At 41.3% G+C, this 27,384-nt stretch overlaps 1 protein-coding gene across 6 annotated transcripts in view; it reads right to left on the bottom strand.

Moving 5' to 3' along the window:
* syt12 (synaptotagmin XII) overlaps window positions 1-27,384 on the bottom strand; it is a 268,982-nt gene that overhangs the window by 23,488 nt on the left and 218,110 nt on the right. For all 6 annotated transcript variants that reach the window (XM_059973917.1, XM_059973920.1, XM_059973916.1 and 3 more), the window contains 3 exons: window positions 23,384-23,776; window positions 8,206-8,421; window positions 7,505-7,625 (listed from right to left, as the gene is read on the bottom strand). In XM_059973917.1, the coding sequence (XP_059829900.1) occupies window positions 7,505-7,625; window positions 8,206-8,421; window positions 23,384-23,776 (730 nt within the window). The remainder of the gene's footprint in view (window positions 1-7,504; window positions 7,626-8,205; window positions 8,422-23,383; window positions 23,777-27,384) is intronic.

Below are 27,384 nucleotides of genomic sequence, written 5' to 3'. Positions count from 1 at the left end.
GGATGAGGACTAACCAATCAGATAGGACAGATGTCAGGTGCATAAATACCACCAGACGAGAGATGCACAGACATCATCCCTGATGAAGATGGCAGGGTTTGTCATTGAAACATCGGCTAAAATTGATAACTGCATCTGGCTGGAAGCCCGAGAAGAGTTTATTCATCACATAAGCTGGAAAAGCGCTGGATCCTTTTTCATTGAAAACATTCCTTTGCACCAGGATATATCCACTGAAATCCTAGTAAGCCCCAGGAAATTCTTACAGGAAGCACATTATGACCAGTGAACACAAATACAATTGTGTCACACTCACTGACTCTCAACAGAATCATGAAAATACCCAGCGAATGCCAACAGGAATCAAGTTACACCCACTGGATGCCAACGGCCAGTGAATTTCTAAATTATAAAACACATATTGAATATTGACAGGATCAACATTCGACCCAGTGAATACTGCTAAAGTCAAATACACTCCCATTGAATTTTAGCAGAATAAGACAACACCCAATGAAAACTAATGGTTGAGTGTCAGCACAAAGAAAACTGGATTAGTTGTAGGGCAGAACTTTGAAATTATGTGTATTCTGAGCCTTAATTTGTTCTGCTATTGATTGTCAGAGCATTGTTATACTGTTACAAGACAGGCATACCACACAGCTATTCTTTCAAAACACAAGCACAGTACAAAGACACATGATTATGCAGAGAACAGCATGTCCATATTTAAATATATACCACAATGTACCCCTATAGTTTTCAGAACAAAGAGTAAGACATTTATGTCTGTGCTTATCAATTCAGACACTGAAATGAATAATTATCAATTTAGTCTAGTGACTAGACTTTGGTGTCTTCCTGATCTTTCAGATTTCGGCATCAAATCAGCTTTTGGACTATTTGGTTCCGGATTTGAAAACAGTCAAGATTATTTTTCTTTGCCAAACTTACTTGGGTTTAGCCCTTCACTTCCTGAATTTCCAACTCAGAAAGAACTTAATGACTGAGTGGTTCAATAGTTCATTTTGAGCAGAGGTCATTTGATGTACAGAAACATTTCAGATGTTGTCACCAATTTCAACTAAACATCTCCTGATTCTGAAAAATCCCTGTATGTAATGTAGATGAAATGGTTTCTTTTTTATTACCATGCCCACAACATTACCATATCCTTATTAATTTAATATTTTTATTAATTTATTTAATTAATTTACCATATTAATTTTTTTAAAACCATTCTAATCCTTTCTGTTTTTATTGCACTTTGTCAGAAGGCCTTGCATGCACAAAGGAGAATTCTGCCTTGTGATTTTTGGATCGATGTATTGACTGAGCTTGATCGGGTTGTTCTACCAGTTCTGATTCTCCAAAGTTTCTTGGCTTTTAGAGTGGTGTGAAGAACTTCAGTGTGATGCCATACACTCTTTGTAGAAGTAGTTCAAATGGCTATGTGTTCGTAAGAAAATGGTTGCCTGCTTATGTCATCATTATATTTAATAAAATTGCATCTTTAAGTTTTGTATGGAGTACATTTAAATTTCATGTGTTTCTGTGGATTTGGTTTCATGGTGTTTTTCTTGGCTTTACCACCCACATGTAGATCTTGATTCTCTCCCTCCTGTAGTATTACTGAAAAGCATGTTCTGATGAAGGGTCTCAAACCTGAAGTGTGAACTGATTGACCTGGTGAGTTTTGCCAGAATTTTCAGCCTTTCATTTTCAATTTGAAGCTGATGGAAGCATTGTCTTGATTATCATCACGAGAGGATTAATTTTCAGCAATTACTTTCCATTTTTGTGAATGTGCTTCTGCTGTAGACAGGAATAAGAATCTCTACTTTGAAGCAACTCAGAGCTGACATGTGTCATCATTCTGGATAGTGTGTTCATGCTCACATAACTCAAATTGCCAGTACGCTGTTCCTATAGCACGTTCTTCAGTTCTATGTATGCACTGCATATGCCATCCCTGCCATATCAAGTTCAGTTGCTGCACTGAAGCTGAAAAAATTATCATGGCCACACAAGATCTTATCAAATGTCATGCTGATGCTTCTGGATTTGTTCTGTAAATGTTCCCTGCACTGTCAAAAGTTTAAGATTAGTGAGAGAAAAGATCCTGGAATTCCTCACTGAACTGCAATGGCATGACAGAGATTCATCACTCTGACAGGTGAGCCTGTATCAACAGAGAACAGTGATTCATGAGACGCAATCATTCACTTGTAACAATGCTGATCACTGAGACGAGTTCTGTGATTAACAAGTGCATCTTGTGGATCATCAGAATTATTGCTGATTTCTGTACGGGCTCACAAAATGCTTGTGTTTCTCTGCTTCTTTTGCAGTTTAGCAGGGCTAAACCCTGTTTTGTGAGGATAGTTGCCGTCACCGTTGCGGTAACAAAATAATAAAATACTCGCTGAGAAGAGAAAGAGTCAAACACGAGGAAATCTGCAGATGCTGGAAATTCAAGCAACACACACAAAAAGCTGTTGGAACGCAGCAGGCCAGGCAGCATCTATAGGGAGAAGCGCTGTTGGCGTTTCAGGCTGAGACCCTAAAGATAGTAAGAGATTTAAAAGTAGGAGGGGGAGGGGAAAATGCAAAATGATAGGAGAAGACCGGAGGGGGTGGGGTGAAGCTGAGAGCCAGTAAGGTGATTTGTAAACGGGATACAGAGATGGAGAAGGGAAAGGATCATGGGACGGGAGGCCTCGGGAGAAAGAAAGGGGGAGGGGAGCACCAGGGGGAGCTGGAGAACAGGCAGAGTGATGGGCAGAGAGAAAAAAAAAGGAGGGGAAAAAAACTAAATATATCAGAGATGGGGTAAGAAGTGGAGGAGGGGCATTAACGGAAGTTAGAGAAGTCAATGTTCATGCCATCAAGTTGGAGGCTATCCAGCCGGTATATAAGCATGCCATCAAGTTGGAGGCCACATTATATACCTTCCCTTCTCTAGCTCTGTATCCCTTTTGCCAATCAACTTTCTGACTCTCAGCTTCACCCCACCCCTTCCAGTCTTCTGCTATCATTTCGCATTTTCCCCTCCCCCTCCTACTTTCAAATCTCTTACTATCTTTCCTTTCAGTTAGTCCTGACGAAGGGTCTCGGCCCGAAACGTCGACAGCGCTTCTCCCTATAGATGCTGCCTGGCCTGCTGCGTTCCACCAGCATTTTTGTGTGTGTTGCAGAGCAACAGAGTCAATGATTCAGGTTGAAGGGGAAATGGCCTCCAATCTGAAACACTAATTCTCATTTCTCTTCCCAAAGATGTGGTCTGACCTGCTGAGTGTTTCCAGTATTTTCTGCTTTTATTTTAAATTTCCAGCATCTGCAGTTTGTTTTGATTTTTTTTTAACCACGGTCACAGCACTGCAATGAGTTGTGACTGAGTTAATGATGCTGGCAATTGTTCCAGCGTAGTGCTTATTTTCTCTTCTAATCTCATTCAGAGTGTTATCTTGCGGTCTTTCAACTTCACTCAGCAACAATGATCTTGTTAACCCAAGCAATAAGATATCTTTCACAAGGAGCTTCTGTCAAAATTGCTCTGACTTGCGTCCATCATTAATTTGCTTTCTTAGCTCTTGCTGAAAGTTCACATTTTGGCATTTATGTATAGTGGCATTAACCATTACTCCAACCCTTTCAAGCTTTCCTCAGCAGGACACAACCAAGATAGCTGAGCATGCAGATGGATGGCATGAGTGCAAGCTGGCGGGCTGTCACCTTGGCAGATGGTGAACGCAGCACTGCTGTTTAAAAACCATGCTGCTTATTTCAGTAAATGCAGTAAAACTCTGATAATTTGCCATCCTAAATGTTTGGAAATACTTTTGGTCTGGTGTTTCATTTCCCTGGATTCCTTTAAACTTATGGAGTCTCATTCCCACATTTTTGTTCGACTCACCAGAGCCCCTTTCCCATATTTCTTTTAAATACCCCATCCCCCTTTGCTGCCTTCTCGTTAAATTCATTAGATCCCTGTTCCCATACTTCCCTTAACAACACCCAGGCCCTGGTTTCTATACTCCCTTTAAACTCAGCTGTTTCACTGGAAATTATACTATCTTCCAATTAAAAGAAATGAGTTGAACATGTAATGGTGTATTTATAATATCCAAGCATCTGGGAAATCTGCCAGCGCACTTCCCAACACTATATTCCATCTGCCACTTCTTTGCCATACTCTTAACCCGTGCAAGTCGTCCGGCAGCCTTCCTACCCCTCCACCGATCTTCATATCGTCTGAAAGCTTTACAACAAAGCCAAGAATTCCATCATCCAAATCATTGAAATATAATATAAAAAGAAGCAGGACCAACACTAGATCCTGCTGAACACTACTAGTCACCGGCATTCAACTGTGAAAGGTCCCTTTATTCCCACTCTTTGCCTCCAGCCAATCAGCCAATCCTCTAGTCATGCCGGTTTCTTTTCTGTAATACCATGGGCTTTTATCTTGTTAAGCATCTTGTCAAAGGCCTTCTGAAAATCCAAGTACTCAACATTCACCAATTCTCCTTTGCCCATCCTGCTTGTTATATATTCAAAGAATTCTAACAGATTTGTCAGGCAAGATTTTCCTTTAAGGAAACCATGTTGACTTTGGCCTATTTTCTCATGTGCCTCAAATACCCTGAGAACTCATCCTTAACAATCAACCACTGAGGTCAGAGTAATTGGCCTATCATTTCCTTTCTTCTGCTCACCTGCCCACTTGAACAGCAGAGTTGACAATTGCAGCATTCCTGTCCTCCAGAATCTAGTGATTCTTGAAAGATCACTGCCAACTCCTTCACATTCACCCTAGCCACTTCTTTCAGAAAACTGTGGTGTACTCCATTTGTTCTAGGTGTCTTATCCAGGCCTTTCAACTTCCTGAGCACCTTCTCCCTAGTCATAGCAATTGCAGTCACTTCTGCCCCCTGACACTCTTGAACTTCTGGCATACTGCTAGTACTTTCCACAGTGCAAAATCCTTATTTAGTTCATTTGAAATGTCCTTGTCTGGAACAATGGAAAGGCTACCTTTGGTAAGATGAAACAAGCCATCTTGTGGACATTCTACAATTTCTCTCTCTTGGGATCCAGCATCAACCTGATTTCCCAATCCCCCATGACTATCATAACATTGCCCAACTTTCTCATGTTGTAATTTGTAGCTATTGTTTGGAGGCCTGTACATAATTTCCATCAAGGCTTTTTTCACCCATTCAATTTCTTAAATCTATTATCAAGTTTTCTATATCTTCTAATTCTATGTCACCTCTTTCTGAGGATTTGATTTCATTTTGTACCAAGAGAGTCCCCCTCTGCCTACCCACCTGCCCATTTGATACAAAATGTTTCCTTAGATGCTTAACTCCCAACGATGATCTTCTTTCAGCTATGACTCAGTGATGCCCATGTCATACCTACCGATCTCTAACTGTGCTACAAGATCATCTACCATATTCCTCATAATGCATGCATTCAAATATAACACCTTCATTGGATTATTTGTCTCCTTTGTAGATTTTGTCCCCATGGTAACCAGTTCCACTGACTGCAATTTTGCCCTTTCATCTGCCTGTTGTCCTTGACAGTCTCATTGCACACTGCATCTAATTGTATACTGGACAAGCTGCCTGAGGAAGTGATCGAAGTGGGTACAATTGCAACATTTAAGAGGTACTTGGATAGGTACATGGAGGGGAATGGCTTGACGGGTTATGGACCAGATGTGGGTAACTGGGACTAGCAGGGAGGATACTGTGTTTTCAGCATGGACCAGCTGGGTCTATAGGCCTGTTTCTGTGCTGTGTTACCCTGTGTATCCAATCTGAATGCTGGTTTTGTGTTTTCAAAAATTTAAATTGAACTCATTACTATTCCACACAGAAACCTATTGCATTAGGCATTATGCAAAGAGATAGTGAACTCGAAGTGCAAAGTTGAATTCTTTAATGAAAAAAATATGGTCTGTAATTGATTCACACAGCAAAGGCCAAAATAAAACCTAGCAACCATTTCTAAAAGCTTTGGATTAAAATAATCTTCTAGTTTCTGCACATACTTAAACAAATCTGAGATTTGGATGCATACCCATCTGGACAGCCTACGTCAGGGGAACTTATTGTACACTCGCTTTGTTTTGGGTTGTCTTTACATTACCTTTTCATTTAATATCCACAGTATATTATAGAGAACATGTTCATTCATTCAAAATATGAAATGATGATGCTCCTAATGTACCCAAGGGGGCGAGAGTGACACTGTTAGTCTTGTATGCAATAATCTGCTGCTGTCAGTGCTAATGGGCCCTTGCCACTGTGACAGGCTGTGCTCAGCATTTTCCACTTCCTGTTGTGTATTCATCACTCAAACAGAATTCCAGGTAAGCAGCAGCAGAAAAGCTCTATAAAAAAGGCTAATTATCATGGCATTTATACCCTGCATTTGTTTGCCCATGACAATAAACTTGAACTTCAATGAAGTGAGGTAAAATCCACCATGCAAGCAAAGTAGTAATTACATCTAAGAAGTTGTGTTGTTCCATTTCACTGGCTGGCTTGAACCATTAGCATCTTGTCTTCATCGTTATCAAATGGGAGGATGGTTGATAGAAACTAGCTGAGCATATTAGAAAGTTTCTACTTTCAGGTTCATACCCACAATATTGAGCATTAACGGGTCATTTGATTATCCTTCAGGGGGTTTCAGGCTGTTCCTCCTGAGTGAAATTGGAGCTCTTTTCTAGTCTTGTTTAGAGTGGGAAATAGAAAATAACCACCTGCAAATCCTTTAGTTGAAAAATGCATTAACCTTTGGAAGGAAACAATTAATGACACGGACGAATGGAAAACATACATCTTAAGGAGCTTCCAGATATCTTGCTGTTATCTCTTTAAAACCTAATTTATAAAATGCCTTTACGATTTAATTAAATATAAGTACTCATCATATGTACTTTATGCTCAGCATCCTTCTTGAAATGACCAAGTTTCCTCTGTGTGGGTAGGTTTGAGTTTCTGCAGTGAATCCACCCACATAACTTATTTCTCACCATATCCTGTGTTGTATAATTGGCTATCGTCAAAGGCTAGAGGTGAAAAGATATTATTTATATTAAATCTCTCTTCTCCCAACAGTCTGCCCATCAAACTAACCACAGCCTCTTTATTCACATCAGCTTGTGTAATCTGCAGAATTTATAAAATAAGAACAATGCTACATGAATTTTTAATAAGATGTAATCATCAAGAAAGGTCATCTTCAGTCTTCAAAGTTCATACAGTCCTTGCCTGCAGTTATTTTGTATACTTCCAACTTCAATTCCATTAGAAATACAAGTGAGTAAATGTCATTGGGCTTTCATCAGCTACCAAAAACCTCTATTGATTTGTGATACCTCACCAAATTCTAGTTAACCTTTTCAGCCCTTTACTTCACTGCTTATTTCTATTAAATCAGTTTGCAGATCTCAAGGTCATTCCCATGGCTTGCTTCGTCTTACCAGAGGTGGTCTTTCCATTGTTCCAGACGAGATTTTTGGCCTTCACTACTACCACTGTCAGCCGCTCTGCGGTGGGCAGGTAACTGAGTGAGAGCAGGATCTCTCCAACTGTATCGGTTGCCTGAACAGACAAAGGTTTGGTCAGCGCATCGCACAACAGCTCAAAAAACCATAAAAATGAACACTAGTTTCATGCAGAGGTTAAGACCATTAAGATTGACAATGATATATTTCAATAAACCATATTCATCATAAGGCAAACTCGTTAACCCAGTCGTAGAGTTCAATTTACTGTTACATTTCTGCAGCACTTATTTTGGCAATTATTATATATCAGTAGTTGCGACTATGAAATAGTGACATGCCTTAATTATTAAATAATTAAACTTCAATCCCTACAAGTATTAACATAAAGCAATGTTGCAATTTACTTAATCATAATGCAGTTTGCCTCATCACTATTGAATACTGTTATTTGTCTTCACACTGAGAGTGTTACTGGCTGAAACATCTTCCAACTTTTCCTAAAATGATTCTTTTTTCTAAGTAGCCAAGGCAAAAGTTGGGAGCAATGAATAGAAAAATGATTGAGTTATAGGTATTTCAGAGGGCACTGTAAAGAGTGAATTGAATTTTGAAACCAGCCTCTCTGCAGGCTCCAATAGAAAGAGCAAGGTTCCCTTGTTCTGTGCTTCCCTCACCTTATTGACATCCTGTAAATAAAGCCAGGCATTGAAGGCTCGACAGGTGAGGTCCAAATCTGATAGCTTGAGATCTGCCAAACCTGTGCTGATATTTCTTTCATCTTCATCAATTCCAAATACAGAAAACCGAAGACTGTTTTCCTCGAGAGCAGAGGGGTCCAGTGGAATGGAGAATTTCTCGTCGAAGAACACAGAGAATGCATTCCTCTGAATCTGCACAAAACAAATGGGGTTGTTCCAGGTCACTCCTACTTTATCATCACTGGAAATCATGATCTAACCATTAATGGACTATCTCATCTCAATGCCAGATCAACAATATCATTGTGTAAATATTCACAAACCTTGCCTCCACGGGATGTACAACACAATGGTGATTATACAACAGTATTGTTACATTTCATTGCCATGTCTGATCCCCACCCTCCTTTACTAAGCATAAACTTCATCAAAGTATTATTAGCCCCAAAATAGAGACTCCTGGGAATAAATACAAATTGATTAGAATATAACTAGATGCAATCTTTAAAGAGAAAGCAGCCAACTGTGCCACTGACACAAAACTTCCTATTAGTGCCACAAACTAAGATTTGTTAGATTCAAAGGTGAGAGGTCAACTTGAAAATTTCTGGATGCATTGAAATAAACAATCGTACTTCTCTTAGAGCAGTGCTATGGAACATTTTAAAATAGTCTGCAAACATGATTAGTTTACGAGGCTGCACAATGACCACAATCAAGTACAATAACACTGCAATAATCCTGACTGTAACAATTTAAAGATATTTATTGTCAACTGTTCCTTGTAATAAACTCCCTGATAAAGACTTCAAACATAGACAGCATTACAATATATGCACTACTAATGAGATATGAGCTTCAAGGTTACAGATCAGTACCCCCACTGTCAAGCACTGTAACTGGCAACATCACTGAACTGCAGAGAGGAGAGTGGCAGGGTGTGTGAGCCAGTCCAGTCAGCACCCTAGGATGAAATCCAAGCTGCTCAGCTAGATGCAGACAGCCGACTGAGGCACATTAACATTCTGACCCTCTTCGCTTAGACAATGGGCACTGCGTATACAGTGCCCTGTCTTCCTGCAGTACTTCCCGTCCTAAACGGAGGAGGAAGAGAATTGAGGGTGCAATTTCTGACAGTTCTGGAGGGTACAAACAACAAGATATTTGTCAGAAAATTTGTTTTATATTAATAAAGAGGTGAATAATGCTCAGGGGAATATTCCATTCTTTATCAAAATAGTGTTATACTCTTGAGAGGACAGATAGGACTTTGGACAAATATACTACTGCAGTGGTCCCCAACCACTGGGCCGCAAAGCATGTACTACTGGGCTGCGAGGAAACAATATGATTTGGTGATATGAAATTATGTAAGTCAGCTGCACCTTTCCTCATTCCCTGTTAGGCCCACTGTTGAACTTGAACGCATGCGAGGTCATCAGTCGCCTAAACGCAGTGACACCCTCGCGCCAGGGAATCACTGGTTTGCTTTGGGTAACCGGCCGCCTCGTGCGGCCGGCGGGAAGTGCGTTGCTATTGGTCTGGAGCTCGGACAGATGGGCGCCACCTCTACACCTGTTTAGCACACCAAATGTTCGTGGGGAACCCAGTGCTAAAATATTCGCACTCGACCTAATTCGGGCTCAGGGATTCATAAGTAGCAGAGCAGCTACCTTGCTGTGATCTACTGAAAGTCATCCCTTGAGCCAAACTTTTGTCGGCTGATAGATCCTACCTACCTACAAGGGGGGTGGGCACGTGCCCTGTTGCACTCCTCGCTCGGTCAATCGCTCTCTCCAGACTGCGACCGCCGCGGCCCCGGCACGGGGACCTCCAGCCCTTACCTTGTCCTCTCACTGGTGTGTTGCAATGATTTTATATGTTCACACAAGGAAAATGTGCACTGTGTGTTTAATATCCAAATGTTACTTAAAATGTTATGATGCTATTGACTTATAAGTGAGTAATAATTGACTTATCACTATATTCATGTGAAGAACACATGCGCTGTGTGTTTAATATTAAATTAGTTAGATAAACCCTTTTAGAAACGAAATTGAGTGTATTAGCCACTTATAAGTGACTTATAGTTGACTTATCACCTATATTCCAGTTGGGATTAACACCTCTCTCCTCCAACACCCCCCCCACCCCACCTCCCCATCGGCCGGCCTGCAAGAATATTGTCAATATTAAACCGGTCCACTGTGCAAAAAAGGTTGGTGACCCCTGTACTACTGAAAATTAGCTTATAAACTTTGCATAATATATGGCAAAAATAGTTTCTGATTCAGAACACAATAGACTTAACAGTGCATTATATTTGCTTCTGCAAAACCAGCTCAGATTCACAAAAGAAAATTACATTAGATACACATTTCATTCTTCATTCAGTAATTGTTACATTGAGTAGTTCAGACGGGAATGCTGACACCTATCTGGTTTTTGCTTCCTCAGCTACATCCTGTAATGTGAACTCAACAACAGCTCAGCTGAGCAGTGATTCCACAGAAAAGAATTCCTTGATGGGCAAGCTCCATCTAGAAAGATACTTTATAATATGGTGCCAGTATTCAAGATAAAGCGGAAAGCAAGCAGCTTGAGTAGTCCGTGCCAACCTATAATAATTGCAGTACTTAACTTGATAACAGCAGCTTATTATTAAAGCTACCTCCTCGGCATTGGGCCACTTTCTATTTCTGCTGGAGGTCCAGTGTGAATTGCCCCTTTGCCTTTCTTCTGCCCTCTAGAAGCGCAGTTTGTTTTGTATGAAGCTCACTTCTGAAATATGGGAATGTGGCTCATCAATCATGTCTTGGTGACGCTCGAGCGAAGCCTCAATTAATAAGTAAGCTGTTTTTTATATGAGTTCCTGCACAGGTTAGTTTTGCGGGTTAATTTTGATTCAGTTGAAGCACACAGTGGGAGAACGTTCATCTCCATCCACTCTTCATTTGCTCTTGAAGCAGCATTATCTGTGAGTCTAAAAGTTTTGGTAATATTGGTAAACATTTACCTGATGGCGTGAACACCGATCTCTTGAACTTCTGGTGGGGGCTACCCCACCCCTTCACCATTTCCCATCCCCTTTTCCCTCTCTCACCTCTTCTCCTTCCCTACACTCTCTGGTGCTCCTTGTGCTTTCCTTTCTTCCATGGCCTTCACTCCTCTCCTATTAGATTCCCCCTTCTCCAGCCCTGTATCTTTTTCACCAGATAATGTTCCAGCTCCTTTCTTCATCTCTCCCCCTCCCAGTTTCACCTGTCACCTTGTGTTTCTTCTTCCCCTCCCCCCCCCCCCACCTCCTAGCTCTGTCTCCTCATCTTCTTTTCTCCAGTCCCGCTGAAAGGTCTCAGCCCAAAACATCGACTGTTTACTCTTTTCCATAGATGCTGCCTGGCCTGCTGAGTTCCTCCAGCACTTTGTGTGGGTTGCTTGGATTTCCAGCACCTACAGATTTTCTCTTGTTTGTGATACATTTAGAAGAAATATTTTGAAGGAAATATTGTATTTACCGTATATCAGTATTAAGATATTGTGCCATGAGTTTACTCTTGTTTACATGGAAAAGTTATGGAGTAATGCGTATGTGTATTACCTTGGTTAACATCAACAATATTAGTATATTCAGGTGCACGGCAATTCTGTATTGAATTTAATACATATTTTACTTAATGCTCCGCAGCTTCACAAAAATTCTCATTTAGAACCCTAAAGGAAGCCTCCTTCTCGATTGGTTTGTAAGAAGCCACATGGTGTGGTAGATACACACTGGGAAGGTAGTATTAAAAAGATAAGTCATCTTAAGAGGTATCGCCCGAGGTCTGGAGATGTATCTGAACGCCATAGATGGTAACGTCGGTTTCTGACCTGAGACAAGTCAATTGCCAAGAGTAGGAAGTCAGGTTGGAATATGGCTTATCGATCATGTCCTTGTGACGCTTGAGTGAACCTCAATTAGCATAGCTGCAGCCTGAGCTCGTGCTGGAACTGAAGTAGCAAGAATGAGAGCAGTTTATGCTGAATGTGAAGTTGAGATGCAAATGGAGAATTTTCGTACAAACATGGAGAGAGCAGTGTTAAGGCTATATTAAGTGCAGTCAAGTGAGAATATGAAGCAGAGGCTAAGGTGTATGAAACAGCAGCTGACTTAGACAGTGGTAGTTAATAACTGGAATCAATCATGCTTTGCTGTCACAAAAACCAATGCATCTTACCAAAGAATATGGTGAAACACATTTTGGCTATAAAAAAGACAGTGCTCCAGCTTTACAAGAAGAAACTGTCAACACCACACAGTCAATATGACTTTCACATAGTTCAGGTATTGACATTCAAGCCTTACAGCAGCAAAGACCCACAACACCTCCTTCTCCAGTTCTATCACAGCAAAGACCTCAGTCAAGAGTTGCTACTGATGCCAATCCCACCTGCACAGACGCAGACAGTCTGAACTTCAGTCAGTCCCAGGACATACATTTGGCAACCCAGTCTCGACAACTTTCAGGAGCCGCAAGTGCGTTAGATTTGGCTTGGTATCTGGCTCATCAAGACACAGTCACAGCAGGAATTAAAGTGTTCAACAATCAGTCTGCTAGCTATCTGTCCTGGTCGGCAAGCTTTTGCAATGTTGTGGAAGAACTAAGTCTGAAACCTAGAGAAGAGCTAGCCCTTCTCTCTGAGTAGCTTGTTGGGGAGACACTGCAACATGCAAGATGGGTTAGAGCAGTTTACATTAATAATCCAGCTACAGGTTTACAAATACTGTGCCAGAGGCTGGATAAGTACTATGTCTCTCCAGAGGCAATCAAAGAATCTCCCTTCAGCAGATTCGATAATTTTCCAAAGCTCTCACACAAAGAACTGAAGAAACTACTGGAGCTTGCAGAGCTGTTGTTGGAACGGCAAGCTGCAGAAAATGAGGGTTACCTAGTAAGGCTGAGTTTTAGGACACTACAAGAAGAATAAACTACCTATTGGAGAAACTACTGAATAATATGCAAGAACAGTGGATAGCTGAACCGTTAGAGTAAAAAATGCAGCATCATGCCCCCTATCTGCCATTTTCATTCTTAGTGGAGTTCTTCTGCCACTTCCAGAAATGCGAAATTACCTTAATTTTATGCTCTCAACTTCTGGCAAAAAGAGGTCTTTAGCAGAAGCATGGAAAACTAAAACTCCTATCATGGTCAGCAAAGCTGAAGTAGAAAACTCCAGCAAGAACCTTGATAGACATTGCCCTGTTCACAAGAAATCTCGCCCCCTAAGGAAATACAGAGGATTCAGAGAAAAGCCGCTGGCAGACCAGAGACACTTCCTAAAACGCACTCAATATGTTTCAAATGTTGTACTTCAACAGCATGCCAGGCAAAAGACTGTAAAGCTATCACATGCACTGCACTGCAACATTGACCAGCACATTTCAGCACTTCATATCACCATGGGCTACTCCTGGTTCCAGCACACCCCCGGCAGAGAACGATGGGCAGCCAGCTCAGCATCCATTAGATGTAGCTACTTCCTCATGCACAGAGATATGCAGGAAAGTCCTCCAAAGCAATTCCCTCTCTAAAACATGTCCAGTCAACATCTATCCAAAAGGACATCCTGAGCAAAAAATGATACTTGATGATCAGAACAATGTGTCATTGGTAAAATCAACATTCCTTGCCACATTCAGTATTTAAAGATCTGCTTCCCCATGCACTCTAAAGACACATTCTGGAACATCTGAAGTTGCTGTAGAAGAACCAGTGGATTTGTTGTGGAGTCAATAGGGAGGGAGGTCTGCCTGCCCTTGGCAACCAGCGAGTGCAACCATATCCCCAACTACAGGGATGAAATTCCAGCTCTGAAGCTGCATGCAGTCTGTCACATCTTAAGGCCGTAGCTGAGAAGATACCCCCACTTGAATCCTCTGCTGTTTGGCACAGACACCATCCGTGCACATAAGTTACGTGAGCAGTGCATTGATTGGTGCAATTCACCCAACAAAAGGAGCTGTGTTGGATTTGCATCAGTGGTGCTCAGCAGTCCACTGCCAGCACAGTTAAGACTAAGGTGCCCACATCATTTCAGACCCTGTGAGAGTAGAGTCTGTGAGAAAGAGAAGATTGATGGTAAGCAAACTGTGCATGCTGACATACTTACCTTGCCCAACTTCTGCTTTATGCAAGCTGGTCTACTCTCACTCGGAAGATGATTATAAGCTGACGCTTTACATCAAATCATGAACAAAGAGTTTAGCAAAGACGAGTCAAACAGTTGGGTAGTTCCCCTTCCTTTCCGGTCTTGATGACGACTCCTATCAAGCAACAGAGAGCAAGTCCCTAGTCAACTCAAGTCCCTCATTCATACATTAAGAAGGAAACCAGAAATGGAAGATCATTACATCGAGTTCACAGAGAGAATCTTCAGGAACAATCATGCTGAATCAGCTCCTGCACTAGATCCTAACAAAAAAAGTTGTATTTGCCCAAATTTTATGAAGCACCCCCAGAAGCATGGGCAAATATGAATTGTCCTTGATTTAAGTGTGAAGATCAAAGGCATATCACTGAACAGTGTGCTCTTGTGGGGTCCAGACCTCAAAAACCCTCTGCTTGTGGTCCTTAAGAGCTCCAGAAGTGAGTCTGATGCAGTCATGGCAGACAAACGTTGCAGTTTCCGACTGAGAGAGGATCATCAAGACCATCTCAGGTTCTGTGGTGAACTATGTGCCTGTCTGGACACGCCCCCTGCTGACTGCTCCTGTGGCTCCTCCCACAGACCCCGGTATAAAGGTGATCGAGGCCTGAGCCCAGCCTCAGTCTCCAGGATGTAGTATGGTGGTCACTCACTGCTGGTTCCTTCTTCCAGTCAAAAAAATCCGATATCTCGCCTTTACGTCTCAGAGTGAGTTATTGATTGTGCATCAGGATCTTAAGGATTTGTGACCACCAAATGGACAATGAGATCCTGGAGTACTGCATGAGAGTTCAACTGTCCCTTGCCAGCTGTGGCAATCAATGCGCCTTAAAAGTACAGTTATCGAGGGAGAGAAGGAATTCAGAGCTGCAGCACAGAAGTAAATAGAAAGATACTTCTATGTGATGATGGTCTTAAAATCATTTTCTAGTGCAGTCAGCATGATGAAAGCAGTGCAAGACATTGGCATAGTCTAATCTCAGCCTTCATAAATCACATCCAGTGGTGCTGGGGTCATGTAATGTTTCCCATTTGAAGATCTGGCCAAAGGTCTACAGAATCTTGAACTTGGACTGGACCTTCCTCCTATTCAGTGCAGTCTAGGCCTTGGTGCGACCTTGTTACCAACACCTTTACTTCCCAGTCCGCTGATAACAAAAGAATCTTCATACATCGTAGTGTGCTAGCAACCATCGACAGTCTATCTGGACCTTCTGGATTTGCTGCTCCATTTGGTATCCAAGGAAGCTTCATGTTAAGGGAGCTGACCTAGAATACCGTGGATGGGAGAAATATGAGCAGTGATAGCAATGGTGTTTTTCACTTCAGGATCTTAAAGGCTCTCAAAGAGGATAAAAAGAAGTCTTCATATCAGAATCAGAATCAGATTTAATATCACCAGCAGTTGTCATGAAATGTGTTAACTTTGCGGCAGTAGTACTATGCAATAAATATAGGAAAAAACTGAATTACAGTAAGTATAAATTGTATATGCATATTAAATAGTTAAGTTAAAATTAGTCTTGCAAAACAGAAAATAAATTTTAAAACAACGTAGTGAGGTAGTGTTCATGGATTCAACGTCCATTCAGAAATCGGATGGCAGATGGGAAGAAGCTATTCCTGAATCACTGAGTGTGTGTCTTCAGGCTTCTGTACCTCCTACCTGATGGTAACAATGAGAAGAGGGCATGCCCTGTGTGGTGGGGGTCCTTAATGGCGGATCTCTCCTTGAAGATGTCTTGGATACTATGGAGCTAGTACCCATGATGGAACTGACTGATTTTCCAACTTTCTGCAACTTGCTTTGATCCTGTGCAGTAGCACCCTGGATCGCCCCCCCCCCACCCCACCCCACCCCATTCCAGATGGCGATGCAGCCAATCAGAATGTTCTCCACGGTATATCTGTGGAAGTTTTTGAGTGTTTTAGATGACAAACCATATCTCCTCAATAACTGCAGCATTATGGTGCAACCAGGTTATGTCCTCAGAGATACCATGAACTTGAAATTGCTCACTCTGTCCACTTCTGATCCCTCTATGAGGATTGATTCATATTCCCTCAGTCTACCCTTTCTGAAGTCCACAATTGGATCTTTGGTCTCATTAAAGGTGAGTACAAGGTTGTTGCTACGACACCACTTAACTAGCTGGTGTACCTCGCTCCTGTACACCCTCTCGCTGCCATCTGAGATTCTGCCAACAACGGTTGTATCATCAGCAAGTTTATATTCTGTGATGCATCAGCTAAAGCTATTGCTGCTGTTGCATATCTGAAGGTCACAGACATTGTTAGATATAGTGAAGTTGAATTTATCCTGGGCAAAGCAAAGCTTGCTCCCAAACCAGATCTCACCATACCACAGCTTGAACTCAATGCCGCTGTTCTAGCAGCTGAGATGGCAGAAATAATAACTGAGGAGCTGGACGCAGAATTAGATGATATAAAGATTCTTACTGACACCAAGGTTGTGCTTCTATGTTTGTGTACATAATTGGATCCAGCTTATGGGGCGATTGACACAAAAGAGCGAATGGAACTAAGTTCCTACTGATCTCAAGCTGACAGAGCAAGCTGCAAGAGGGCAGCCAGCTGATCAGGTCATCCTCTCCTCATGGTTAACTGACCCAGCGTTTCTTCCTGATCCCCACCAGAAATATCATCAAAGCTGGCACTTTCAAAGTCTGAATGGCTGAAGACTGTGCAGTGAGACTGCTTTTAAGACCAATCTCTGAGAGTGTCCTTCTTTTGCCAAAGACTTAATGAAATGTTCTTTTGATGTTTAGTTCCAGTTTGACATCCTACGGATGCCAGGTGGGGACTGTTCTGGCCTCTAGAGGATTAGTTTATTTTGTAAGAACCTCACTTCCTGTACATCAGCTGTTTATTTTATATCATTTCCTGTGTGAGTTAATTTTGTGGGTTAATTTTGATTTGGGATGAAACTCGTCTTGGGAAGGCATTCATCTTCATCCACTCCTGAACCAACATGGTGGCACACGCAGACAGCGTAGCTACCCCAGGCCCAATCAAAGGTGTATTTGTTCATCTTGTATGTCCTTTTTACAATCGCAAGTCACTGCTGTATACTAGCAACCTCAAATACTGCAGGACTATCCCATCAGTAAGCTGCTCGTTAGACTTATTGTGCCCCATTGTGTTGTCACCTGGACTCGCGTGTACCATTGGACGGAGCACAGTGCGAGAGAATGTCTTGGATGTTTTTATTGTGATTGCAAGACCCTGTTGGGCATTGGTAATGTAGAATACTGCAAGTCCAGTTCACTGGTTCATTGGAAAGACCGATGGCGGGGGAGCTGTGTGACCTCAGTTGTGGTGAGCACTAGGCCACGGTCGCAGGATGCAGCCAACCAGGAGATGCTGAGGGGGAGCTCCTATGGGATGCGCTGGAATCCATACTTGGGTTGTGGGCTGTCCTCTCCCGTCAGTGCTGCCCTCTAGTATTCACTCAGTGCTGCCCTCTAGTGTTTGCTCAGTGGAAGAACAAGCTGAACCAGGACAATTTACCATTGATTCTACAGTCATGCCAGTCAGGGACTTGGCTATGTTAATGCATGTTTTTTTTCTTCTTTGTGACTACATGTTTTTCTGAAATCGTAACCATATCTGCTACTTGTGCTATGTGCTGTTGATAATGTGTTTTGCACCTTGGCCCCAGAGGAATGCTGTTTTGTTTGGCTATATTCGTGTAAGGTTGAATAATAATTAAACAAGAACTTGAATTTTAAATCTTTATTTGTCCCTTGAAACACCAATATCTGAGAGTCATAAGATTTTGGTAATATTGGTAACTCTTAATAGATATACTTTGAAGGAAATATGTTTATCATTTATCACTATTAAGATATCATTGCACCATGAATTTTCTTTTGTTTACACAGCATATTTATGGAGTATTGTGCATGTGCATTACCTTGGTTAACACTGATTGTGAGAATAATCAACAGCATTAGTATATTCAGGTGTGCAACGATTCTGTATTGAACTTAATATATATTTTACTTAACTTCCTGCAGTTTCACAAGTAAGAATTCTCATTCAAAACCCTGAAGGAAGTTTCTGTCTCAGGTGATTTTTGAGGGGCATTGCAGTGTAGATATGCACTGCGAGGGCAGTGGAGTCTTCATAGCACTCTGTTACCAAAACAATGCATCCTGCTTATACCCAATGTTATTAAAACCCTGCTGTTTAGGTTTTAATGGAATCACAAACATTATTTAACAGGAATCTAATTATGAGAATTACAAACATCCTGAATGTCTTAAATAAAGGTGCAAGCCTTTCTCTAATGCTTTCATTTGGTGATAGTTAATTAAAGTGTTCTTTTTCCCTTTATTACACTTTATCAAATATATGGGAGATCCAGAAGGGGATTTATAAATTTTCCTGGACATGGTAAAATATCCCCAGAAGCCAAATTAATTATATTTTTGTACAAATTGCGAATATTTCATTGGTATTCAGACATGATTTTACACACACCTCAGCCAGTTTTAAATGACCTTCTTTGTGATTGTGTTTACATAATGGAGATCACCAGTTTCAGTATTGCACAAGCGATCAACTGGACGTACATTAATTCACTCTATTTCATTCTGAATCAAGTTGCACCAGCCTTCTTCCTTGAATGCCTTTAGAAGTGTTTCCTTTATACATCACTCAATCCAATATAGGAATCAGGCTATTGTTCAGCTGAGCATCACTGGGTCAAATAGTCGTACCTTGTGTTCACATTCATCCCAGGAAAATGATGCAGTTGAACAGGTCCACTACTACAATTTGCAGTTGAGTAGGTAGCAGCGCAGTATTGTGATGATATAATGCATGATGCTGGGCAAGAGTGTGATCTAATTTTCAATCTATTGTGCCATGTTTCCTAAAAAACTGAAAACTATAGATGTTGGAAATCTGAAATACGAAAAGAAAATGCTGGAAGCTCTCAGCAGGTCAGGCAGCACATTACAAACTGACCGGCTGAGTTTTGCAGTATTTTCCTTTGACTTCTTTATTCCCTGTCTTATAGTGGAATCCAGGATTCTCTGTTCTGAAGAAATAGACTCAATAATAATTGGCATTGGCATCACAGAGATTTGGGCGGTAAAGCTGCAAATCACACTTGTTTACCAATTCCACTGATAATTCACAATAGACTATTCTGTTCCTTAGGGTTCTGGCCACTCTAAATTATTATTCATTTGGAAAACATCACACTAACTAGGATATCCTATTACACAGCAGACTTCAATCTAGCATACGGCCTAATGCAGTTCCATTTTATTACAATGAATAGAGATTTCCTTCAAGCACAGCAGGGCCACTCCACTAATAACAAAGAGAAGGATCCTTCCCATGGACTGGCATTTACCACACATTACTGCTGAGAATTTCCTGCATCCATAACATTTTGTTTAATAGCTAGAAGCCTACGTCTGGATGTGACTTGGCAACAGGGGCCTCATCAACTTGATAAAATGGAGATGTCCTCATTGGCAATTAAAAGGGAACATTCCTTTGAGGAGAATCAATTTTTATGTGAAACGCATACATAGTCCTGCATATTAGAAGAAATTATGTGTGTTGTATCTTGCAATAGCTGAATGGAAAATAGACCTTACACTTAACCTGCCAATTAAATAGGAGTTAATTGACAACAAGAATACATTCCCACATAAAAAATATTCAGTGCTATCTATCAGGCAGCTAATTTGAAACTTGTATCATGGTGTTAGTCAATGATTGAAAACCCTGTTTGCCGTAGATTCTTCTTGCACTGATGACAGTGTTCAGAGTGTGAACATTCACACTTTGCCTGCAAACTCCAACATAGGTTCGAATTCTGATACCACTTCATTTCTAATTAAAATCTAATACTGATGGTGCTAAACTAGCCTCACTATTTCCTTCCTGTCTCTTCCCGGAGATTTCATGAAGGTTTGGGGTGGTGTCAGATGGAGCGTTTTGACAGCAGCAAAGACAATACGGCCTTTTGTGATTCTTTTTGTAGCACCAGAACACAGCAATAAGCATCTAAATTCATTTTGTGCCTGACTCAGACCATCTCCAAACCTAAGACCCTACTAATCAGTTCAAAGTAAATTTATTATCAAAGTTCCTACATTTTATGTCACCATATAGAACCCTGAGATTCATTTTCTTGTGGACATATACAACAAACCCAGAACAGACTAATAACTGTAATAGAACCAATGAAGGACTGCACCAACTTGGGTGTTCAACTAGTATGCAATGGACAACAAACCGTAAACATTTTAAAAAATAAATTAATAAGCAATAAATTTCAGGAGCATGAGATGAACAGTCCATGTACACGAGTCCATCGGCTGTGGGAACATCTCAATGATAGGGTGAATGAAGTTGAGGAAAATTATCTCCTTTGGTTCAAGAGCCTGATAGTTGAAGGATAATAACTGTTCCTGAACCTGGTGGTGGGAATCCTGAGGTACCTGTACCTTCTTCCTGATGGCAGCAGCAAGAAGAGAGCATGACCTGGGTGGTGGGGGTCCCAAACGATGGATGCTATTTTCCTGCAACAATGCTTCGTGTAGAAGCGTGCCATGGTGGGGTGGGCTTTACCCATGGTGGATTAGGCTATATTCACTACTTTTTAAGGATTTTCCATTCAAAGACACTGGTGTTTCCATACCATGCTTGGATGTAGCCAGTCAATACACTCTCCACGACACATCTATAAAAGTTTGTCACAGTTTTAGATGCAGGTCAAACCTATGCAAACTCCTAAGGAAGTAGGAGTTGTGTTTTCTTTGTAATTGTACTTACATACTGGGCTCAAGACAGGTCCTCTAAAATGATAACACTGAGGAATTTAAAGTTGATGACCCACTCCACTTCTGATCCTCCAATAAGGCTTGGCTCATGGACCTCTGGTTTCCTCCTCCTGAAGTCAATAATCAGCTCCTTGGTCATGATGACATTGAGTAAGTGGTTGATGTTATGGCACCACTCAGTCAGATTTTCAAACTCCCTTCTATATATGCTGATTCGTCAGCAAACTTGAATATGGCATTGGAGCTGTGCTTAGCCAGATGGTGATAGGTGTAAAATTGAGCAGAGCAGGGGTGTAAGCACACAACCATGTGGTGCACCTGTGCTGATGGAGGTTGTGGAGGAGATGTTGTTGCCATTTCAAACTGACTGGGGTCTGCAAGTGAGGAAATCAAGGATTTACTTGAACAATGAGGCATTGAGGCCAAGGTCTTGAAGCTTATGGGTTAGTTTTGAGGAGATGATGGTATTGAATGCTGAGCTGTAGCTGACATAGAACATCTGGATGTATTCATATTTGCTGTCCTGATGTTCCAGGGTTGAGCCAAGAACCAATGAGATGGCACCTATTTAGGACCTTTGCTCTGGTAGGTAAATTGGAGCAGATCTAAGTCACTTCTCAGGCAGGAGTTGATACGTTTCATCACCAACCTCTCTAAACACTTCATAACTGGACGTAAGTGTGACAGTACGATAGCCAGTGAGGCAAGTTACCACATTCTTCTTACACACTGGTGGAATTGAAAGTAGTATTATTCACCTGATGCTGAAGGAGGAATTTCTCAGAACTTACACTTTAAAATAGTGGCATGAAAACACAAAAGCTTCAAAATTTGAGAAATCTGAAATAAAATGTTGCAAGTATTTACCTGGTCATGCAACAAACTGAGAAATAGTTGATATTAGAAATGATTGATTTATCACCAAATTATTATTAAATCTGAAGGATTATTACATCATCCCTGTTTTAGCACTCAATCCATCCATCCAAGACCACAAGAGATAGGAGCAGAATTAGGCCATTCAGCCCACCAAGTCTGCTCTGCCATTTCATCATGGCTGATCCCAGATCCCATTCAACCCCATATGCCTGCCCTCTCACCACATCCCTTGATGTCTTGATGTTTATCTTTTTCTCAGACTCACATGGATTTGCGTAGTGTTTCTCATGCTGAGATCAAACATACAGTATACAGTTCATTCTTTCTTTGCTGCTTTCTTCACAAAAGCTGTGTTCTTATTTCTGCTTTTGTTCATCTGACCTCTCTCTCTCCATTTTTTCTCCTCTTCTATCCAAAGATCAGAGAAGCTATCCAAGAGAAGCTTAACTCATCGATCCAGAGACACCCCTGGATATAATTCTTTATATTATTTCAGGGTCGCTGCTTCTACCTGGATATCTAGGAATCCTTTCCCAAACCATCATCTTGATGCACTCCACAGGATTTCATTCCACTTTTAATTTTGATTTTGTACAACGAAGTTGCCAAGCACTAATGAATTAACCACCTGTTTCTCATTTCTGCTGACCAGAAATCTCTACTTTTCTGCCTATTCCCCTTAATCCTTGACTCCTTATGGACCAAGATCTGCCCATCTCAGACATGAATTCAGAGGCCCTTTGTTAGTTAGCGTTGACCATGGATGTTGCGTCTATTGTTGGTGCAGCATTCTGAGTTGATATGTAAGCTAGTACGCAGCAGAAGTTGGAGATGCATGTTTTCCTTCTCCTAGATGAGCTGCCAACCATGGCTGATATGCTCCGTCTGGCTGGAATGACTTGTTTTTAAGCAGCAATAAATTGTCTTTGCCCCTTCTCCTGTGAATGGAAATGGTTTCACTGAGCTTCATAACTAAGCTATACGTAGAGGCCAGGATCTAAATGGTTGTCAGAGGCTATTTGAGGTTCCATGCCATTAGAAACATTTATTAGGTAGTGGGAGCTTATCCCCACTAACACCATCCCCCAACTCCCAGCTATGACGACCTGAAGGAATCTAGGCATTAGTGAATATATATATTTATGTACACATATACATACACACACAACACATATATAGCTTCCATTGCTCTCAACACTATCCACTGGCACCTCAGGTCTGTACATCCAAACATAAAAATAGAAATTCAACCAGCTTACCCGAGAAATTCCGACAATCTGCTCATCTGGCAACAAGCTGATGCGCACGAAGCAAGATTCAAAATTGGCATCTTCTTTCTCTAGCAAATCCTTCCCTTGCACCAGAGTGACATGCATGGTGTTTGAGTTCACGTCGTACTCCAGGTACATCTCAATCTGGCCTACAGTGAAATCATGGCCAAAGTTGTTACCAATCGAAGATATGGAACTCAGAGAGTCCGTAGACACGGATTTCTTCATGGATCCATAGGATGTCAGCTCTACATCCTTTGTCATTAGCTCCAGAGTCCCAAGCTCATTGATGCTTTCATAGGCTTCATCTATCCTGAGGCTCGAGTGCTGGCTGGGGAAACTTTTCTCTGTTGGCTTTTTATAACTTGAGGCTGCTGTTCTCTGAGGAAAGAAGGAGAAATAAAAGAGACAGTCAGCAACAGTGCCGAGGCATGCTTCTATTTATGGTCCAAGGTAAGCAATTTTTATCCACTTCAGACTGCAGAGCCTGATGGATCAGATTGCAGCATTCCAAAGCCATAACTAACAGCAATGAGTCATTGACTGCTGAACCAATGTGCCTTTGCAACAATGGTGTTCACTGTAGATAAAGGCTCTGCATCAAATATATTTTAAATGGATTAATTCCCTTGCATGTCTGAATGTTAGCTCTGTCAGACTGCTTTTGTAAAAGGTAGTCCCTTTCACCCTTTGCACCAACAATCTTCTGTAACTTCGGCTCAGAGAGGGAAAAAAAAGATAGAAAATATTTCAGTAAACAACAGGAATTTTTATCCAAGGTGCGATCTGTCTGATTGTGAAGAGAGTCACACATAATAAACTTGGACTGCCAGTGCCCACCAGAGAGGTGTGAGGAGGTTAGTGAGGAAGTCATTTTTATGCACCAGCATTGCACCTTTCAGGCATGTCTCCTTCAGGTGAACAAAACCATAAATCAGGCATCTTCTTAGCACATAAATAACTGTGAAATGACCGAGTGTCTAGGACTCCCACTAGCCTTTGTATGAAGAAATGTTGCTAATGTTACCACAGTCTTCCTCAGCTCTGTTATTTCTGCAACCACCCCCACCACCCCAAATCTCTTTTTTTATAGTTCTTCATCAAGAGGAGTTTTATCAACTATTAAGCCTTTTGATCATTGTTAAACTGAACTCACTGCTGAATCTTTGGAAAGAAATATAGAATAGTGTAGCACAGTTCAGGCCTTTTAGTGTAGTGTTGAACTTTTAACTTACTCCAGATCATTCCAAGACTTCCCCCAAACTCCCCACGAAGCCCTCCATTTGTCTTTCTAAGAGTCTCTTAATTGTCTCTGATGTATCTGTTCTGCCACCATCCCTGGCAACACATTACATGCACATATCCCGCTCTGTGTAAAAATCCTACATCTGACATATCCCCCCTTATACTTTCTTACAATCAGCATGAAGTTATGCCCTCTTGTATTAGCCATTTATGCACAGGGAAATGTGCTGGCTTTAGATTTACTAGAATGTTACCTGGGTTTCAGCACCTAAGTTACAGAGAAAGGTTGAACAAGTTAGGTCTTTATTCTTTGGAGCGTAGAAAGTTGAGGGGGGGACTTGATAGAGATATTTAAAATTATGAGGGGGATAGATAGAGTTGACATGGATAGGCTTTTTCCATTGAGAGTAGGGGAGATTCAAACAAGAGGACATGAGTTGAGAATTAGGGGGCAAAAGTTTAGGGGTAACACAAGGGGAAACTTCTTTATTCAGAGAGTGGTAGCTGTGTGGCCCGAGCTTCCAGTACAAGTGGTAGAGGCAGGTTCGATTTTGTCATTTGAAGTAAAATTGGATAGGTATATGGACAGGAAAGGAATGGAGGATGATGGGCTGAGTGCAGGTCGGTGGGACTAGGTGAGAGTAAGCGTTCAGCATGGACTAGAAGGGCTGAGGTGGTCTGTTTTCGTGCTGTAATTGTTATGTGGTTATATGGTTATATGATTATCCACTATATCATCACCTCTTATCATCTTCTACACCTCTATTAGGTCATCTTATTCTCCTTCTCTTCAAAGAGAAAAGCCTGAGCTTATTTAACCTTTCTATTTTACGGTTGTCCACCCAAGGAAAACTCGCGCCCCTCACAGCCCACTTTATGTTGCCGGCACAGCAGTGGAAACAGCGAGTTGTTTCAAACCCCTGGGAATGCCCATCTCATGCAACCTCTCATGGTCCCGGAACACATTGTGCACAATCAGGAAAGCCCACCATTGCCTTTACTTTCTGAAGAGGCTGAAGACAGCTGAACTGTGCACATCTATACTCACTTCATTCTGCATCCTAACATGCTGCATCACTGCATGGTATAGAAACTACACTGCAATGGATGGGAAGGCTCTATAATGGTTTGTTAAAACTGTGCAACGCATCAACGCAGCAGCCTGCCCACCATCAAGGTCACATATATAGTGGATTCCAGTTAATTGGGACACATCCGTACCAGAAACCTTTGGCCCAATAGAAGGGCTGCCCTAATTAGGTGAAGTTCCATGGATGTAGTTAAAAAGATATACAAAAGACAAACTAATGTTTAGCTGAGTAACAAATTATGTATTTAAATGAGGGGTGATTGATAAGTTTGTGGCCTAGGGTAGAAGGAGAAGATTTATACAGCTCTCATTACATGCAGGTACAACTCAACTCTTTGAGTGATAATGCAGAACGTTTGAAGTTAATAACTCATCTCCTTCTACCTTAGGCCATGAACTTATCAATCACCCCGATGAGTTATTAACTTCAAACTTTCTGCATAATCACTCAAAGAGCTGAACTGCATGTGCACGTGACTAGAGCTGTATAACTCATCTCCTTCTACTTTAGGCCACAAACTTATCAATCACCCCTGCTATGGACACTTTCTGGAGGTCCGTATGCTCCACGACCGTTGGACTAAGTGTGTAAATGTAGGAGGGGACTATGTTGAAAAATAAATGTGCTAGGTTTTCTAAAATTGATACCTTCTACCTTATACCATAAACTTATCAATCACCCCTTGTAAATAAGAATACTACCAAAACTACTGCCATACTATAAGACTGTTTATTAGATCTTAATAATTATCGATGGAAGATTTCATCCAGTGTATGCTGCTGTGTTATTTTGATTGACTGCAAATGAACAAAATTTGCACAGTGCAGATAATGGACTGCCTTCATACAATGCTTTCAATTATTGCATCCTCCAAATCATCATTTTAATCGAAATGTTCAAGGTAATTGTTGATACCTTCAAATTCTCTGCAGTTTCTAACTTGTTGGAGTAGTGAAATGGTTTCATTTTCACTCCTGGCTGTTTCTGGCATCTCCAAGCCTGAGTGCTTGAACCACAGTGAGCAAAACAGTTCTGAAACATGTTACTGATTATTGTTTTGAACACAAACAGGCAAGTAATGCTATCTAAAAACTGTTCACCCTAAGTACGTTTCAGGGTCTAATGGCCACACAACATGCACGGGACTGACCCTAGTTAGAACCTCCTCATCAACAGTCTCCTGTTCCAATTAAGTGACATATTATCCAAAATAAATGAAAGGAATCCCGGCTATTTTCTTGTTCACTTTTGCTCTTTAAGAGTCATGTGGCAGCCCTGATGAACCAATGTTCTGATTAACTGGAATCTGATGCATGCAGAAAGGGGCCAGTAAAATCATAAAGGATCCCACCCAACTTGCTCAAGGACTGCTTCTCCCACTCCCACCAGGGAGAAGGCTACATAGCATCTACGCCAGGATCACCAGATTCAAATACAGTTACTTTTGATCAAGTACTCCACCCACTAACCCACCTCTCTACAGCACCCCCCACCACAACTTTATTATTTTCTGTAAGACACCTTATGTACCATCACTCCTGTATCTAGAGTCACATCTTAGATATGCAATCCAGCTATGGACAGTGCATACGCTCTCTCTTGTATTTATATTTATTGTGAATTTTTTATATTATTGTGTTTTGTTTTTGTGCT

Source organism: Hypanus sabinus, chromosome 7, assembly GCF_030144855.1.
Source record: "Hypanus sabinus isolate sHypSab1 chromosome 7, sHypSab1.hap1, whole genome shotgun sequence".
In the NCBI taxonomy this organism is placed as follows: domain Eukaryota; kingdom Metazoa; phylum Chordata; class Chondrichthyes; order Myliobatiformes; family Dasyatidae; genus Hypanus; species Hypanus sabinus.
The sequence above is the reverse complement of the archived record's forward strand: the minus strand, read 5'-3'. Positions and strand labels throughout refer to the sequence as shown.